A 15676-nucleotide genomic window follows, 5' to 3' on the forward strand; every position below is an offset into this window, starting at 1 on the left:
ACAGATATTTTTATAAAGCAATTATATATGGCTCCGGTTACTCTACTAACTGATTGGAAAATAAACACAACATTCATCACTTGACTACAACATGGTCAGCATTAGCCACTACCTGGCCTGCAGCAACCAGAGCACTTCAAAGCAAGTTCAAAATTTCTGCTACCTGTGATGGGGATGGAGGAGAACATACACGGCCTTCACATGCACGGATTTGCCCTGTGGGGACTTTTCTCCATGGTTGGTCTTCTGATCAGTCCCGTTCAATTAATTGGAAACTGTCTGTTTGTGTCAAATAGCTCCCTCTTGCAGAAAAGAGAGATTCAGCCAGTCATAAAGAGCTTCGGCACTGCCTTCCCTCAGAATCGTATCTGCTCTACATAAATCACGAACTAGAAGAAATTAGTATGATGCCACACCATTATGTTAAACAATAGGTCTGAATATACAGAATATATATTCTAATGTAATATATAAAAATAATCTAATCTAAGTATATAAGTATATAAAACCCAAACAAGATCAACCCATAAGCGCACCATACTCACTCTATTAAAAACATGCAAAATACCTGACCAGTTTCCTGGAAGTACTCAAACTATGGAAGTATACACTGTCCATACCACTGTGCAAGAGTCCGGTGGGCTGAAAAGCATAAGCCTTATGGCTTGTTCTTTAATTTTCCCTCTTTGTAACAACCTGCATCTCCAGTAACGCAGGAATGCGGCATACAATGCCTTTAGAAAATGTGCAGCTTGAGTTTTTCTTGCCTCTGCATAATGCTGTTCTAATGCGAGCAAATCAATTCTTCTATCGGTAGTGCTCCTGAGTATCTTTTAAAAGCCTTTCCAAAAATAAGATTATATACTTCAGCAATTTTTAATATGAAAGAGTGCAATCAATAAAATACTGCTGATAACGCACATGATTTGTTGGAGAGGGAGAGCTAAGTATGAATTAGTTTTGGACAAGTTCCGAGTCCATCATCTTTCTTAATTACAAATTGGGTCACTGTCTATGAATTGCATGATTCAGCTCGGGAATCCCTAAAAAGAAATCGTAAGTAGATTCAACAGTTGCATTTGATTTATTTATTACTCAGAGCTGAAACAAGCACTGTATTTCAGACTTCTGACAGATTGGGAGATCCCCAGAGAAAGTCAGTGGAGACACCACTCCTGACAGCCATCCATCATCTGGGACAAGGTGAGCCATGAGTACCCAGTGATCCCAAAAGGCCATGAGCAGGACATGACAGTAATGCGCCTCCCTCCCCAAGGAACATCATTAGGTTTATCATAAGATAAAATTAAAAGCCACTCTCCTACAGATTGAACAAGGAATCTTAACATTGACTGAGGATGGAAGGGACATTTAATCCTATGCCTTGCCTAAAGCACAGCCAAGTAGATTAAGGCTGCTCGGTCAAGTTTTGAGCATCTCCAAGGATGGGGATCCCACAGTCTCTCTGGCAACCTCTTTCAGTGTTTGACCACCTTCAGAATTTTTATTTTTCTTCATACCTGATCAGAATTTCCCATCTCTTAACTTGATCTTGTCTCCCATCATGCACCTCTGAGAGGAGTCTGACTGAGCGAAAATTCTCCAAGTCTATCCAGTTTCTCAATGCAAGAACCTGAATGAACAAAGCAGATACTGCCACCTCAAATATGCTGACAGTGATAGGCAAACCTTTGTCATGGTGTCCTGGCTCTGGCAGGGATCGGGTTAATTCTCCCCAGGCTCCGGCAAGGACACAGGTATTCCATCCCACGTGAGCCATGCCCAGTCTACAGCCAAGAGCTGGCCAAAGGAGAGGGCAGGAAGTTGCTATTTGGAGCGGGCTGGCGCGTCCTGGGTCCGGTTGGTGAGCGGTGGTACTGTAATCGTGTTTGTCGTTTTCCCTCTATCAGTGTCCTCGTTGTTTTCCTGTTCCCTTTGCCGTTCTGTTCAACTGCCTTTGTGTCAACCGACGAGTTTTGCCTTTTTCTTCTGCCTGTCCCCCCACAGCCATGGAGGGGAGTTTGAGAGTGCGGCCACATGGTTCTTCAGTACCATCTGAGGCTAAACCACGACACATGGTCTTTCTCCAGTTCCATCTTATCATTAATCACTGTAATTGCTTGCTATCATTTGGTAACTCTTCCTTTTCTCTGTATGAAATAGCTTGGTTACTATTGTTTCCTTCGCACAACTAGCTGCGCACTGGAAATCTCCACTTTTCTTCTTTACTTCTCGGTTATTTATAAAGCAGGTCCACTCTGGGCACACTCTATCATCACCTGCAGCTGCCAGCAGAATGCTACAGCTACCAGGTTTCACCAGACTGTTTTCTAATTACATTGCCTTGACACTTCCATACCCATGAGCACTCAAAGCTGTTTCATAAAGAAACTCTCAAGTATTTTTGACATCCTGTTGGAAGCAAACTCTTCTCTCTGCTCAGCCGGCCATTAGTATTACCACTCCAGAAACCTTTGGAAGTGGTCCTTTAAAACTGTTTTAATCTCGTTCTAATCCTTAGTTCTACCTGCTAGTTCATGCATATTTGCTTATTTGTCAAACAAAGAGGTGTCAGATGATTTAGTGGCTCATTTGCACAGCAGAAGGACAAGCAAATGTTATGTTGATTTTTCTCCCTTATGGAAGAATATTTTCCTTAAAACTATCAGAAAATCAGCATAACTATTAGAAATATCAATGCAAAGAACCAACAAACCCCAAATCTATTCAGCAGTATATTCCACTGCTAACCTTGCAGTCTTCTAAAGCATCAGCTACCTTTTAAGAATGTATAATAAATAAGCAGCATAAAAGCTATTTTGCTTTACAAAAATTGTCTATTAACAACCCTGTTTTATTTGTCTAAACAATTATTTACTGCTCATGTAAGAGAGCATAGTGTTCTTTATGTAATTACTTTAAGTTTCCAGAGTGTTACTTTTAAGCAAAGCTAAACTTTGTATCACTTTCTTTTTTTTTGTCAATGAAGAATATTTTGTAAAAATACAATACTTCAAAAAAAAAAAAATACTGGGGACTATAGTCTAGTGTACTATGCTGCAAGCACATAAGAAGCCCAAGATCTCTGGCATAATGTTATTTATACCACTTCTTTACTTTTCCATTTTTTTAATTCAGAAAACAAACCGAGCGCTTAACCTCTAGGTAAACATCTTCCTTTACTATTAAAAGTGAGGAAGAAGTTTTGTATTAATGGAATGGGTAAGTCATTCTTGGTGTCCCCTATGAGCTGCTTTGTTTCCCACAGTATTAACATTTAGGGGGATAAAAAAAAAAAAGCTATACAAACACATATGAAAAATACTAGCACACAATAAATAAATAAATAAAAGCCTCAATGTAAAAGTTACCTTTGCTGATTAATTCAAGCCCGTTGGTCCACAGAAGCTTATTACTGTTGCCACAAATACATTTTATAAACCCCTGGCTTTTCCAAAGGCTAAAGCCATAACACCTGATGACATGCTAACTCTGCCTGCCGGGAGCCAGAGTGCTGTCCCGCAGCTGGCACCCATGTGCTGCTCGGGTCACTTCCCCATCCTCCCTGCCCACACCTCCCAGGCACTCCCTCATCGCCTCCCCTCCACTCCTTCCCAGCATGGCCAGCAATTAACTGAAAAGTTAAGGAAAAGCGAACTGGACATGATGTTGGAAGACTACACACCATTTTTTCCTACCACAGAAAAACAGCGTTGCTGAAAAGAGCACAAAGAGAACCTGCAAACTGGGAACAGCCGAAGACCGGAGCGCCAAGCCCAGGACAGGCACGTTTAGAGACCAGCAAGGTGTCGAGTGAACATCTTTGTCCACGCTACTCTCTCCTGTGATAAAGCCAACTGTTTCCAACAGAGCAAGACCAAACATCTTACAGAATTAAACATCTTTAAGCAAACTTCTCTCAATAATTATATGTTCCAATAATGACTAGTTTAAAAAAAAAAAAAAAAGGTATTTTGCTTTATAGATTTAGGCTCAGGTTGTTTCATAGACTGCTTGGCTAGGTCCATGTATAACGCTATACATACCCAAAGGTGTCCCCAAGTTTTAGCTCCAGACATTTTATCAAAATCCATTTTATGATGTAGTAGCTGGTATGCTATTCTGTTACGGGTATTGTGGTCTCTTGTTAAAAATACTTTCAGCAGAAATTAAATACTTAGAAACTGGAACTATTTAAACAGATACCCTAAAAGAACAATTACATTTTGCCATGTAAGTCAAGTTGAAAAAAAAATAATCCACAAACTTTATGGACATCTACACACAGAAAAGATTAACTTTTTTTTTTTTTTTAAATTACATTCTTACAGGTCTCAGATATATTGATTTGTATTTGCCATGGACGTATGTTATCAGTAAGCTGGAAAGGAAGCAGTTTTCCTAGTCCAGAAACTTATTTCTATAAGGTGAAGAGGCAAATTCTACCAGACATTTTGCACTGCAAAATTTTAAAGAAAACAGCCCGACCAAGACTTGGACAATATAAGTAATAGGGCTATACGCTAGCTGTGAGAAATCTAGCAACATGAATATTTGAGTTGAGCTTGGTACCAGAGGAGGTAGCCTGATCACTTGCTATTTGGGGAAAGTAGGCTCTCTAAAAATAGCATTTTCACAAAAAAGGAAGTCATTTTAAAGAAATGCAAATCAGCACGGTCAGACAAAAAGCCTGACAAGTCCTAAATCATTCGTACAAACCAAGAATATCAATGAGATTCTAAAAAAAAGTAATCTCTCTCCCTCCCTCAAATCAAATCTAAACATTTTCTAACATGGAACATGTTCTAACATTTTGTAAACCATGTTCTAACATGTTTGCCCAGGAAGGTTGTGGATGCCCCATCCCTGGGGGTGTTCAAGACCAGGCTGGATGGGGCTTTGAGCAGCCTGGTCTAGTGGGAGGTGTCCCTGCCCAGGGCAGGGGGGTTGGAACTACATGATCTCTAAGGTCCCTTCCAACCCAAACCATTCTATGATTTCCCAAGGTGTTTCAAGATTTTTAAGTCAAAATGCTGTTCTTCATTGTATGCAATGAGGAGAGCAACGCCAGGCAGGAGATCTGGAGTTTACTTTCCCGGCCTTATTTGAGGATTTGCTCTTAGACCTGTGGGGGAAGAATTTGCATTTCCTTTCTTACAACTCTATCTGTATGACTACCACCATTTAAAATTCCATATTGAAAATATTTGGAAATTTAATATCTGAACTGATTAAAATAAAAAAGGATTCCACAGAAATGCGTGTTCGCACACAACTCAGATGGTTCAGAACAAACATCCTCTGCCAAGGGAAAAATGAAACCCCAGTCTGTACCCCTGCCATGGCTAGTCCTCAGAGGAAGGGAATCGTAAACATATTTTAACAAAATTAATTAATTACACTATGAGTGTAAAATTACAGTTTCCTGATGCCTTCAGGCAATTTCTTATCTCTATTGAAAAAACAAGGTTAAACATGACAAATATTGTGCCTCCTTGTGAGTAAATGTTGTTTTGTTTACTTTGGGGTTTTTTAAACAACCGCAAGTCACAGCTCACCATATAACAGTCTCTCAAAAACGCTGGAGGAAAAGCATTTGTTCTCACTCCGAAAATGCGTGGAAAAATAAAAGGGTCTGACTAGTATTTGTTTATAAGGGACTGGCCAGATACAGCTAAATTAGGAAGGCTCACTCCCTTTCCCATGTTTACATTTGAATCACAAGTGAGCAAACAAAAAAAATCAACTCATTTTCCACCACCACCAGGCAGTGTTAAAGAATCTATGCTATAAAATAAGGCCACCATCATTATTATCTGTATTAAGATATTAAATAGTAGAAAATGCTCGGGACTGATTTTGTTGGATTATCTTAGCCCATCCCTACATCTCAAAATGCATCTATTCAATAGCTTTGATTTTTGCAGAGATTAATTTTTCCTGTTAGCATGCCTAAGTGTCATTCAAAAAATGAAATGTTCTAATTGTCACCAGTTAGCAGCATCCAAGATCTTGCAGCTACTTAGTCAAGTCCTACTCAAAAATCCAATGCGCTAAACTAAAAGGGTCAGTGTCCTCCAGATCTGCTCCCCAGTTGAATAGTTTTTTCAAAGGTGAATCCCTGCTGATAGGAAGGTCACAAAACCTGTATGTTCCCACAGCCTACAGGAAAGGTGAGACTTTTTGAATTGCAGCCTGCACCTTGAGAAGCTTCCATAAGTTTAATGAATAAAAAAATATGTGTAGTTTTGAAGATGCAGAAGCCAACTCAATGTTTTCCAGTTAGCATATTTGAGCAATGTGTTAAAATTAACGTTATATATCTCTGAGCTAAGAGATTGCTACGGATATTTTTATCAGAAAATATTCAAGGCAAAGGCTCTCCTCAGACTTACTGTTTTAGGCCTTGATCTGAAAAAACTAAACAAGTGTACTAATTTAACCATGGTAATAGTCTAATTACATTCAACAGAATACCGATGTGTTTGAAGCTTACCATGCACTTAACAAGCTTTTACGGCACAGAAGTCTACTCAGTAGTTGTTCTGAATCAGAAGCCGTCCCAGTTTAAATCTGCTGCACACTGGTCTCTGGCTCCTACTATTTTTTTGGACCAGACAACGCACTCATACAGAGCCTGCTGGACAGGAAAGTGCAACACCTCACCACATAAGACTTGCAACCTCTCAGAGTTGCTTTGGAAATGCACTTAAATTCTGACAGCCTCCTCTTCGCTCAACTCACCGAAAGGACCCTGTTGATGATGCTTTGAATCAGTACTATTACCGATAGCCTTAAAAAAAAAAAAGTTGCTTGCATTCATATAAATGAACTCTAGAAGTAGATACAGATACGATTTTATTGTTACTTCCATTTTACCAAATTATTTTGTTGTCTTCTGAATAGTTGGTTTTCACTTATGATTTAAGTGACACTGATTAACTATTCAAATTAAATTAGGCAGATTTGTTTTATTGTTTTAATATCTTAATGAGTTAGGGCTGTTCAGCTTCTCTCATAGAAAAAACACAAACGTTTTCAAGGTCCAAACTCCGGTCATGAGCAGGCTCAAACGACAAAGACGTTAGCAGATCCATGAGGGACAAACCATTGATGGAAGTAACAGGTGATTTTTCTCCCTTAACCAATATAATTCTAGCCTAACAACTACCCTAAAAACTCTGCAACGCTAAAGATGAAAAACAATATATAGCAATAGTTTTATTAAATTCTGCACATATAAGATATAATTTAGAATTACCCTCAGCTACTGACAATACACAATATGACAAATAGAATTGCAGGACCTGTTTTTACCAGTATTTAAAATAAACCTACGGTAAGTACTGTTTATTTGACATACGTATTAGGCAGCTTGAAATCAGCAGACATTTGCACCTGACCATGCAGAAGTACAACAGCTTCAGTACTCTTCATCAGGAAAGCCGTGTTACAGGTAATTTACTGCTTTCTTACTGTAGTAGGGTAGGGACATTTGTGACAGAAGTTCTCATAAAACAGATTTTTATGTCCACCACAACATATTTACTTTGGTTGATCTGGAAAAACAAAAATATTCTACAAAATGTAAAAGAACTAGACAATGTAAAACAACAGACAGCCTGAACAACAGATGGCATTTTCAGAAGACACTAGCATATCAGTATCTGAACTCCATGAAGTTTTTATAAAAGCAGAACTAAGCCCTAGGATTTTTAAAAGAAGTCGTAAGTATTTATATTTTTATATATATACACACACAGAGGTATATAAATAAAAATTCAAAGCAGTTTTGTTCAATAAATCTAAGACGTGAGACAGCTGATGGTACAAACAATTGGATTAATAAAAGATAGTCTAGATAGACATCCAACAGCTCTTTAGACAGACCTGTATCTACGTTGTATTTTAAAGGTAAACGTGCATCCTGCACCCATGTCCAAGCTGACTGGGAGGCATGAAGCTGTACTGCATGGTTGCCACCTGAAGCTCATAGAATCACAGAATGTGTTGGGGTGGAAGGGACCTTTAAAGGTCATCTAGTCCAACCCCCCTGCAGTAAGCAGGGACATCTTCAACTACATCAGGTCGCTCAGAGCCTCATCAAGCCTGGCCTTGAATGTCTCCAGGGATGGGGCATCCGCCACCTCTCTGGGCAACCTGTTCCAGTGTTTCACCACCCTCATTGTAAAGAACTTCTTCCTAGCGCCTAATCTAAACCCACCCTGCTCTAGTTTAAAACCATTGCCACTCGTCCTATCAATACACTCCCTGATAGAGTCCCTCCCCATCTTTCCCGTAGGCCCCCTTCAGGTACTGGAAGGCTGCTATAAGGTCTCCCTGGAGCTTTGTCTTCTCCAGGCTGAACAACCCTAGCTCTCTCAGCCTGTCTTCACAGGAGAAGTGCTCCAGCCCTCGGATCATCTTCATGGCCCTTCGTGGTTCATGTGATCTTCCTCCCCACAAGGCTTACCACATTGAGTTCGGAGTCTGATTCTCGTTTGAGATGATTTCTGTCTGCCTCCCTTGGAGCTGGGGACCACTATTTCAATTATACCCCTGAAGTCCTCCGTGTACATATTCATAACCAAAAGCTTAAACCTATATAAGCGTGTGCATATAGAGAGGTTATTGTTATACACAATAATAGATTTCTGTGTTCAGAACATTTGAAACTACAGTCCTTTAACCAACTACTTGATTAAAGTATCAACAAGACACTTAAAATTAAAGTAACAATTTATACCATCTAAAGGTCTAAACTTTTCACTGATCTCCTTGGGCAAGTAACAGGACCTTACTCATGTATTCGTCCAATTAAAAGAAGTGAACGAGCCCTACACAGCGAGTTCTCCATCACTGTAAGTCCTGATGAAACAGATACGGAGCCATTTACATGAGTGGAATACCTAAGGGTGAAATAGCAAATATTCCATCACCACCCGTGCACCAGCTACTCAGAAGACCAAGCAAAGAACCAGTTCTCTTGCTGACCAACCAGAAATCTTACACATCGCTGGAATAATACCTTTAAATGGTGCAGTTTATATTCTGAAAGACATTTTCGGGATTCAGCAAATCACCTGTGGTCGTGACTCCAAACAACTGATTTCTCCCTCCAGAGAGCTATTCTTTCAATACTTTTTGAGATTATGAGCTGAGAGACAGCAGCTATGGCAAGGAAGATTAATTACAAAGAGAGACTAGTATAATTTGACATCAATAACTTAAGGCATAAAGAAATAACACATTAAGTACATGAAAACTTCAGGAGATCCATGGACAATAGGAAGAGTTTGTAGCAAACAAAATTCTATAAATTGCTACTGCTAAAAAGAACAGCCTTGGGAAAAACTTCGAAGTCACCAAGTATGAACCCTGACAAGAAATAGCCGAGCAATAATGCTTATATTCATGGATTAAAACAGTAAGGCATAAGCAATATTACATAAAAATGCAGAAAGAGTATCAGGAATTTATAACATCATTGCATATTACTGCAATGGTAACACATGGCAAGTTTTGAGTTTCTTCTTCAAAAACCACCTGCCACACAAGGACCAGACAGCAATCAGTTCACCCGGACAGTACTCCACCAAAAACTAACCACTCACCCCTTCCGAAGAGCTGCCACAGAGCACTCCAGTAGTAGCTAGCTATCACTGTGAGAACGTACGTATTTGAAGAATATTTCAGACACTAGAAACTGCAGTGGGAGAGGGTAAAGCTTTATCCAATGGCCCAAATACCAATTTCATTTAACCAAACTGCTGCATTTTCTGAAGGAACGTTAAGAGTTTGGATGCTATTCTTCCAGACGTGCTGAACCCCTTTCCCAACAATTCGTAATTCAAATTAATTTTCCTGATAAGGAGCAGCAGATTACAATTGAGTAAGGGGGCCCTACCCACACCGAGCAGTTACCCCGTGGGCCTGGGGGAGCACATGTACGCAAAGCTGTACCATCACACTGCCAGAACTGTAGGTAGATATGCGTTCCTTCATTTTCCCCCCACCATCGCACAAGCATTTTTTTCATATTTTATTAATTTTTAAAAGTTTGTTGTTTTTTTTTTTTTTTTTACAGTAGCCTCTTTTTCAGTTTGCCTAAATCCACTCTTTCCTTTGTTCCCTCTTGCTTTCTCTCCTTTCACTTGTCTTCAAGCTCAGGTTTTCCCCATATGCCTTGCCTTCCCTTGAGGAACAGAACTGTGGCCTTCCCTTCCTTCTACTTCATATCTTCATCCCTCACCCACTTCTCTCCACCTCCCAAATAACCCCATCTCAAAGCCTGCACTTGGTAGGCATTACAGGCAGATAGGACTTCGGGAAAGGCCATGCCTGGGAACTCGGTAACAGAAACACTGCTATTTCATCTTTTTACCAAAAAGTAACTCTCTGATCCTCTCCACTGAGAAAGATTTTTTTGGAAGAACAAAGCTTTATGCTTCAGGTGACCTACTAGGCGTGCAGCGGTTTGTAGCTCTTTCTTCCTGTTACCTTCTGGGAGCTTTGAACCAAAACTTTGTAAAGCTTTAAATGACTTTAATTCTGTGTGAAATAGGTTGCGGGCAGAGGATAGACACGTAAGGATCACCTGCAGGACAGTGAGGGAATAGTGTTTCTCAGTGAGCTCTCTTGGAGAGCAGGGCAAAAAAAGACGAGTTGCAGGTGAATATCAGGTCACTCCACACTGGGACAGTAGCCAAAAGCTCTAAGGACCTTCCTCCCCTGAAACCTCATGAGATCCAGGTTTGAAGACACACTATGTGCAATCATGAAACCACAACTTCATCATTTGACGAGGACCAGCACTTTCCTACTTTCTGTGAAATTCTCCTGCAGCACGTATAGTCGTCTGTCTTTCTTGATAGAGTGTGGTGGCAGAACTCCTTAAGAGAAGCAAAGCTTAACAAAAACCATAAGTTTTGCACAGAAGCAATTCTACACTGTACAAGCAGAGGCTGTTTTCAGGTTCTCCTCAGTTTACGAGGAAGCAGTGATTTTAGAAAGTTCAGAGCATAGATAAAACAGACCGAGTGCTTTGCAGCAAAATGGAAAGATAAGTCTGCGTTAGAGCAACTCCAAAATATTTCTGGTTTTTAGATTTACAAATTGCAGTTTCACCCAGCCTTATGCTAGGATGGAAGACACCAAGAGCACATTAAAAGGCTGCATTCTTGTCAGAACTTCTAAAGACATACTCTACTTTGTATTAATCAAGACTTTCATCTTTTTAAGTTCAAAAGCCTATTTATAGCTTAAGTGACTGATCCTCTCAAATGATGTAACATTTGATTTTCCCACAGAAGCTAGCTGAAGTGTACCTCACTGCCTCAGCATTCTTAGTCCGAACTATCCAATCACCCGACATCACAATCCTACAGTATCTCTACCCCCTTTAAATTAAAAATCACTCAAACAAAAGTCTTGATGTCTGCATATACACCACTTTTTTCATAGTGAAGGACTTCATTTTGCTCTCCGCAGAGCCAACATCAAGAACTCTCCCATTTTACCCCAGCAAAAACTTTGACAGCTACACTGCTCACTGCCCACAACAAAAGTTTTTAAAGGTAAGATTTCTTTCTCATGGCAAATCTATAACCGATACTATCTTTTCTCACATCTATTCCATCTCACTGAGGAGCAGGGTTGAATTAAATTTCTTTCCAGAGTAAGAGTGTTTCAAAGCCTATGTAATACGTTTATTTGATTTTTAAGTTAACACCAGTTTTCCTTAACATATTCTGGTCACTAATGTTTTTACCAGTAAATAAATCAATCAGGAATGTTGAGAATACAGGGCTGGGTTTTTTTTGCCAAGGGAAAAATGAATTTAAAAGCAAGAATAAAATGCTATTGAAGCAGAATCAATTATGAATTGTAAGATAATACACAGTCCAAAAGTTACATCAGAATATTCTCAGTCCTGCCAAATTCATCTTTACTGAAATTGTTCAGTAGAAAGAAGGCGATCTATCATGCAATTATTTAAAGTGTACCAAATATTTCTACAGTAGGTCTTGGTTTTGCAACTGTTAACAGTGAAATATTACATGCATATTGCCATCTCATGGATACTACAAATAATTGTTTAAAATTACACGAATGTAATCCCTAGCAGAAAAATACACAGAATCCACACCAAATAAAATTGTGGTAAGATTTACAACCCAAAAGCAAGAACTTTACATTTGAAACAGTCCAAAAATCTGCCTCAGATTCTCTCATAGTAGTTACTATTTTTATGACTTGGCTCAGACTTACTTTAATCTCTTTATTTAGGGAGAAATTGCAAGCTTGCCAACTCTAGCAAATGTTAAGTACTTTAGTAAATTCCCCATCAATATAGGTCGTGCATTCGAGGGAACAAGAATGCAGTAATTTCTGCTCCATCTCCTCCAAAGGGGATTTCAGAATAAGACAGTGATGGCAGAGAGCGATAAAAAAAGTGGCTAAGCCCCTCTGTCAGCTCTCCCCTACTCTCCAGACATCTGTCCGCACTTTGTTGTGCCGTGATTGAGATGCTACATGATGTAGCTCACCCAGCCTGCTGTTATCCTACATAGCTTTTATCTGAACAGGCAGGAGAGCACATGTATTACCAATACTATCGCGTCATAATTCTTCCATTAAAGTTCATTAATAGTAGTGAAGCGAGTCCAAACAAGTCAGCAAAACCCACACGAAATCCAACAGATGTAAAGATATCAAAGTATGGCACACGTATATAGAAACAGTTTTCATACCCTATGCAGACTTTTCAGAGTATCTAGCCAAACTACCTAAACCCATCAATTCCTTTCAAACCCAGAGTTTTGCTTTAAAAAAAAAAAAAACAAACGTGGCAACGAACAAACAAAAACGTATATCGTTTCTGAACCCATTTTTAAACAAATGAGTATCTCTACCCAAACAGCTCAGACCTCAAGTAAACAAGTTTCGAGTCCTTTCTTCACTTTACCAAGCAGGACCGCCAGCTGTCCCCGGCACTTGGGGCGATGGGAGTCACCCGGTAACCCAGGTGGAGCCCTCCTCGCCGAGGGATTGCCCCCAGCCGCCTCCGACGAGCCGCTGCCGCCTCTCCCCGACCTCACCCCTGGCTGAGGGCGGTGGAGCCCCCGCCCTGCACCTCCCCGCCGAGAGGGGCCTCGGGGCTTCCCGTTCGCAGCCTCTCCGTAACCAGGCACCGCATCGGCAGCACAGGAAGGATACGCAAGCACCTACCCTGCTGCTGCACCGGCTGCCCCAGGGTGTACGGGGAGCCCCCCGGCAGGGAGGGGAGCCCGGCGGGCGGGAGCTGCGGGCACCGCATCCCTGCGGCGGTAAAGGCACCGCTGACCGCGCAAAAAGCCGGCCAGCACCCCGGCCGCCGGCATGCCTGGCAGTGCACGCTCAGCGGCTCCCAGTTAGCCGGGGACGCTGCCGTGAAAGGGAGGGAGGGAAGGGGGAGGCAAGAGAAGAAGCCATTACCAGAGTTTTGTTCCCGTTCTTGCTGAGGGGGCCTCGGAAAACTCCCTTGATGTTGCGAAAGTGCCCGTTGCTGAGGTGCGCGGAGCTGATGACAATGTAGTAGCACTCCATGGGGCCGGGGCCGCCCCCCGGCCAGCGGCGGGGCGCTCAGCCGGCCTGGGCTCGGCGGGGAGGGCCGGGGCCGGCGGGTCCCCGCGGCATGTGAGGTGCCGCCGGCCGGCTGAGGGTCGGCGCGGGGGGTGCAGCCCCTCAGGCGCGGCGCGGCGCTGGCTGCCGGGGGAGGAGCGGCGGCACGGCCGCGGCGGAGCCGTCTGAACTGCCGCCTCTGGCGGGCATAGTGTTATTATAGCGAGCAGCCTTGCCGGTCGGCTGCACTGAGCCAATGGCAGGGAGCCACTGGGCTGATACTGAGAGCTGTCAGAGGAGGACATCTGTCACACGCCTCCTTCACCGCCACCCACAGGCCCCACGCCCCGCTGCCCCCGTTGCGGACGGGCCGACACCCTCCGCCGGGGCGACGGCGGGACGCGCGGGGCGGCGGCAGGTAAAGGGGAAGGGGCGTCGGGCAGGGCGCAGAGCCGTCACCCCAACCGCAGCGAGCGCCAGAACCCCGCATGCGGGGTGTGCCCCCCCGCGCCAGGGGCTCCTCTTTTTTGGGGGGGCGGGCACCACCGCGGGCGCACGAGTGTGGTTCCTCCGGGATTGGGGGGGGAGCAGGGAGAGATGCCCGGGGGTGCGCCACCCCCAGCCCAAAGCTCCTGCCCCTCCTCCGAGCAGCCTCCGCGCACTGCCGCTGCACCCTTTTTTTGTTATGTATTTTATTTATTTATTTATTTTTAATGCCTAATTCAGCAGGCACCTTAACCTTCCCGGGGCGGACCCGCTCCCTGGGCCGGGTCCCTGCCGGCCGGGCTCGTTAGCAGGATCGATAGCTGCCGCCGCCCGCCCCTTTCGGCTCTTCTGGCCCGTGACGGCGTAATTGGGTGAAATCGGTCATTTCTCATACCCCCGGGCTCAGGCCAGGCTCCGTCCCGCCCTTGGCCGGGCTGCAGCCGGTGCACCCCCCTTTCACACCGCAGCAGCCCATCCCCGCCGCATCCCGCCCGCCGATCTTAAAAATCGGGAAGGGTGCCCGGCAAAACTTCTGGGTCACGGCGTGTTTTCGGCGAGAATGGGAAGGGCGGCGGAGAAAGGCCACGGCTGCGTCCCCTCCCGGGGTGCCCGCCGCCGCTCGCCGCCCCCCCCGCGGTTACTCACGGCGCTCCCGGAGCCCGGCAAGAGCCGGCTCTTGCCCCTCCCTGCCTGGCAAGGCCTGGGCGGCTGCAGGGAAACCGGGAATAACCGTGGGTTTGTTGCAGGCTCCGGCGCTGCCTCTGCCATCCTCTCTGCCTTAACGTACGTATAACGTACTCGCTCCGTTTTATAAAGCCGCTAGCAAACTATGGATTAAAAGCCATGAGGTACATCAGCATGAAGTAATTGTAATGTACACCATACTCCTTCCTTCACCATTATAAGCATTTCCTTCTTTTTGTAGTACACAAATCAGAACTGGCCGCCAGAACCAGAATTTGTCACAGTATAAGCCATGTTTAATAAAGATTCTCAAGATTCTCAAGTCCTTTTTTTTTTTTTTTTTTTTACCCTAAGAGATCTATGATTTGCAAGCTTTATCACGTAAGAATTCAAACAACTCAGCTTAAATCATCCTCCAGCCTGCTTTACTTTTATTCTGGATTGCAAAAATCAAGATTTATGAGGTGAAATTCCCGTGCCAAAAGAGGGAACACCTTAGAAAATAAGCACAGAACCATGACTGAACATCTGCAAATGTCTCTTAGTCAGCATTTACTGCTGGCAACATAATACCACCACTGTCCTATCATCTTGTCCTCCAAAATAAAGGAACTGCTTCCAGGAAATTGGGGGAGGGGGGCAAACACTTTCCTGGCAGAAATTCATCTGTACGGTTTGTGTCCTTGATGAAGGAAGTCCCAGTTTATGACAGGTGTCTTCCTCTGATAAGCATTTTCTATCATTACTTCCCTTCGTACACAGTGAACAGTAAATTTTGACAGCTGTCGCTCATCCTTCAGCATTTGCAGTACTTAGGAAGGAAACTTGGAAATGGCAAAAGTGGAAAGTTTTGACAGCTGAGACACAGGTGAGAGATCACAATTTGCTGCTTCTTGTTACAGCC

General features: G+C 43.2%; 1 protein-coding gene across 3 annotated transcripts in view; it reads right to left on the reverse strand.

Moving 5' to 3' along the window:
• The window catches only part of ZNF804A (zinc finger protein 804A), a 159660-nt gene extending 144820 nt beyond the window's left edge, over positions 1-14840 (reverse strand). For 2 of the 3 annotated variants that reach the window (XM_063342014.1, XM_063342013.1), the window contains exon 1: positions 13477-14839. In XM_063342014.1, coding sequence (XP_063198084.1) covers positions 13477-13587 — 111 coding nt within the window. In that variant the 5' untranslated portion in view covers positions 13588-14839. Of the gene's footprint in view, positions 1-13476 lie in introns of all 3 variants that reach the window. The other variant, XM_063342012.1, reaches the window with a different exon arrangement.
• Between the last annotated feature and the right edge of the window lie 836 nt (positions 14841-15676).

This window comes from Chroicocephalus ridibundus, chromosome 7, assembly GCF_963924245.1.
Source record: "Chroicocephalus ridibundus chromosome 7, bChrRid1.1, whole genome shotgun sequence".
NCBI classification, from domain to species: Eukaryota; Metazoa; Chordata; class Aves; order Charadriiformes; family Laridae; genus Chroicocephalus; species Chroicocephalus ridibundus.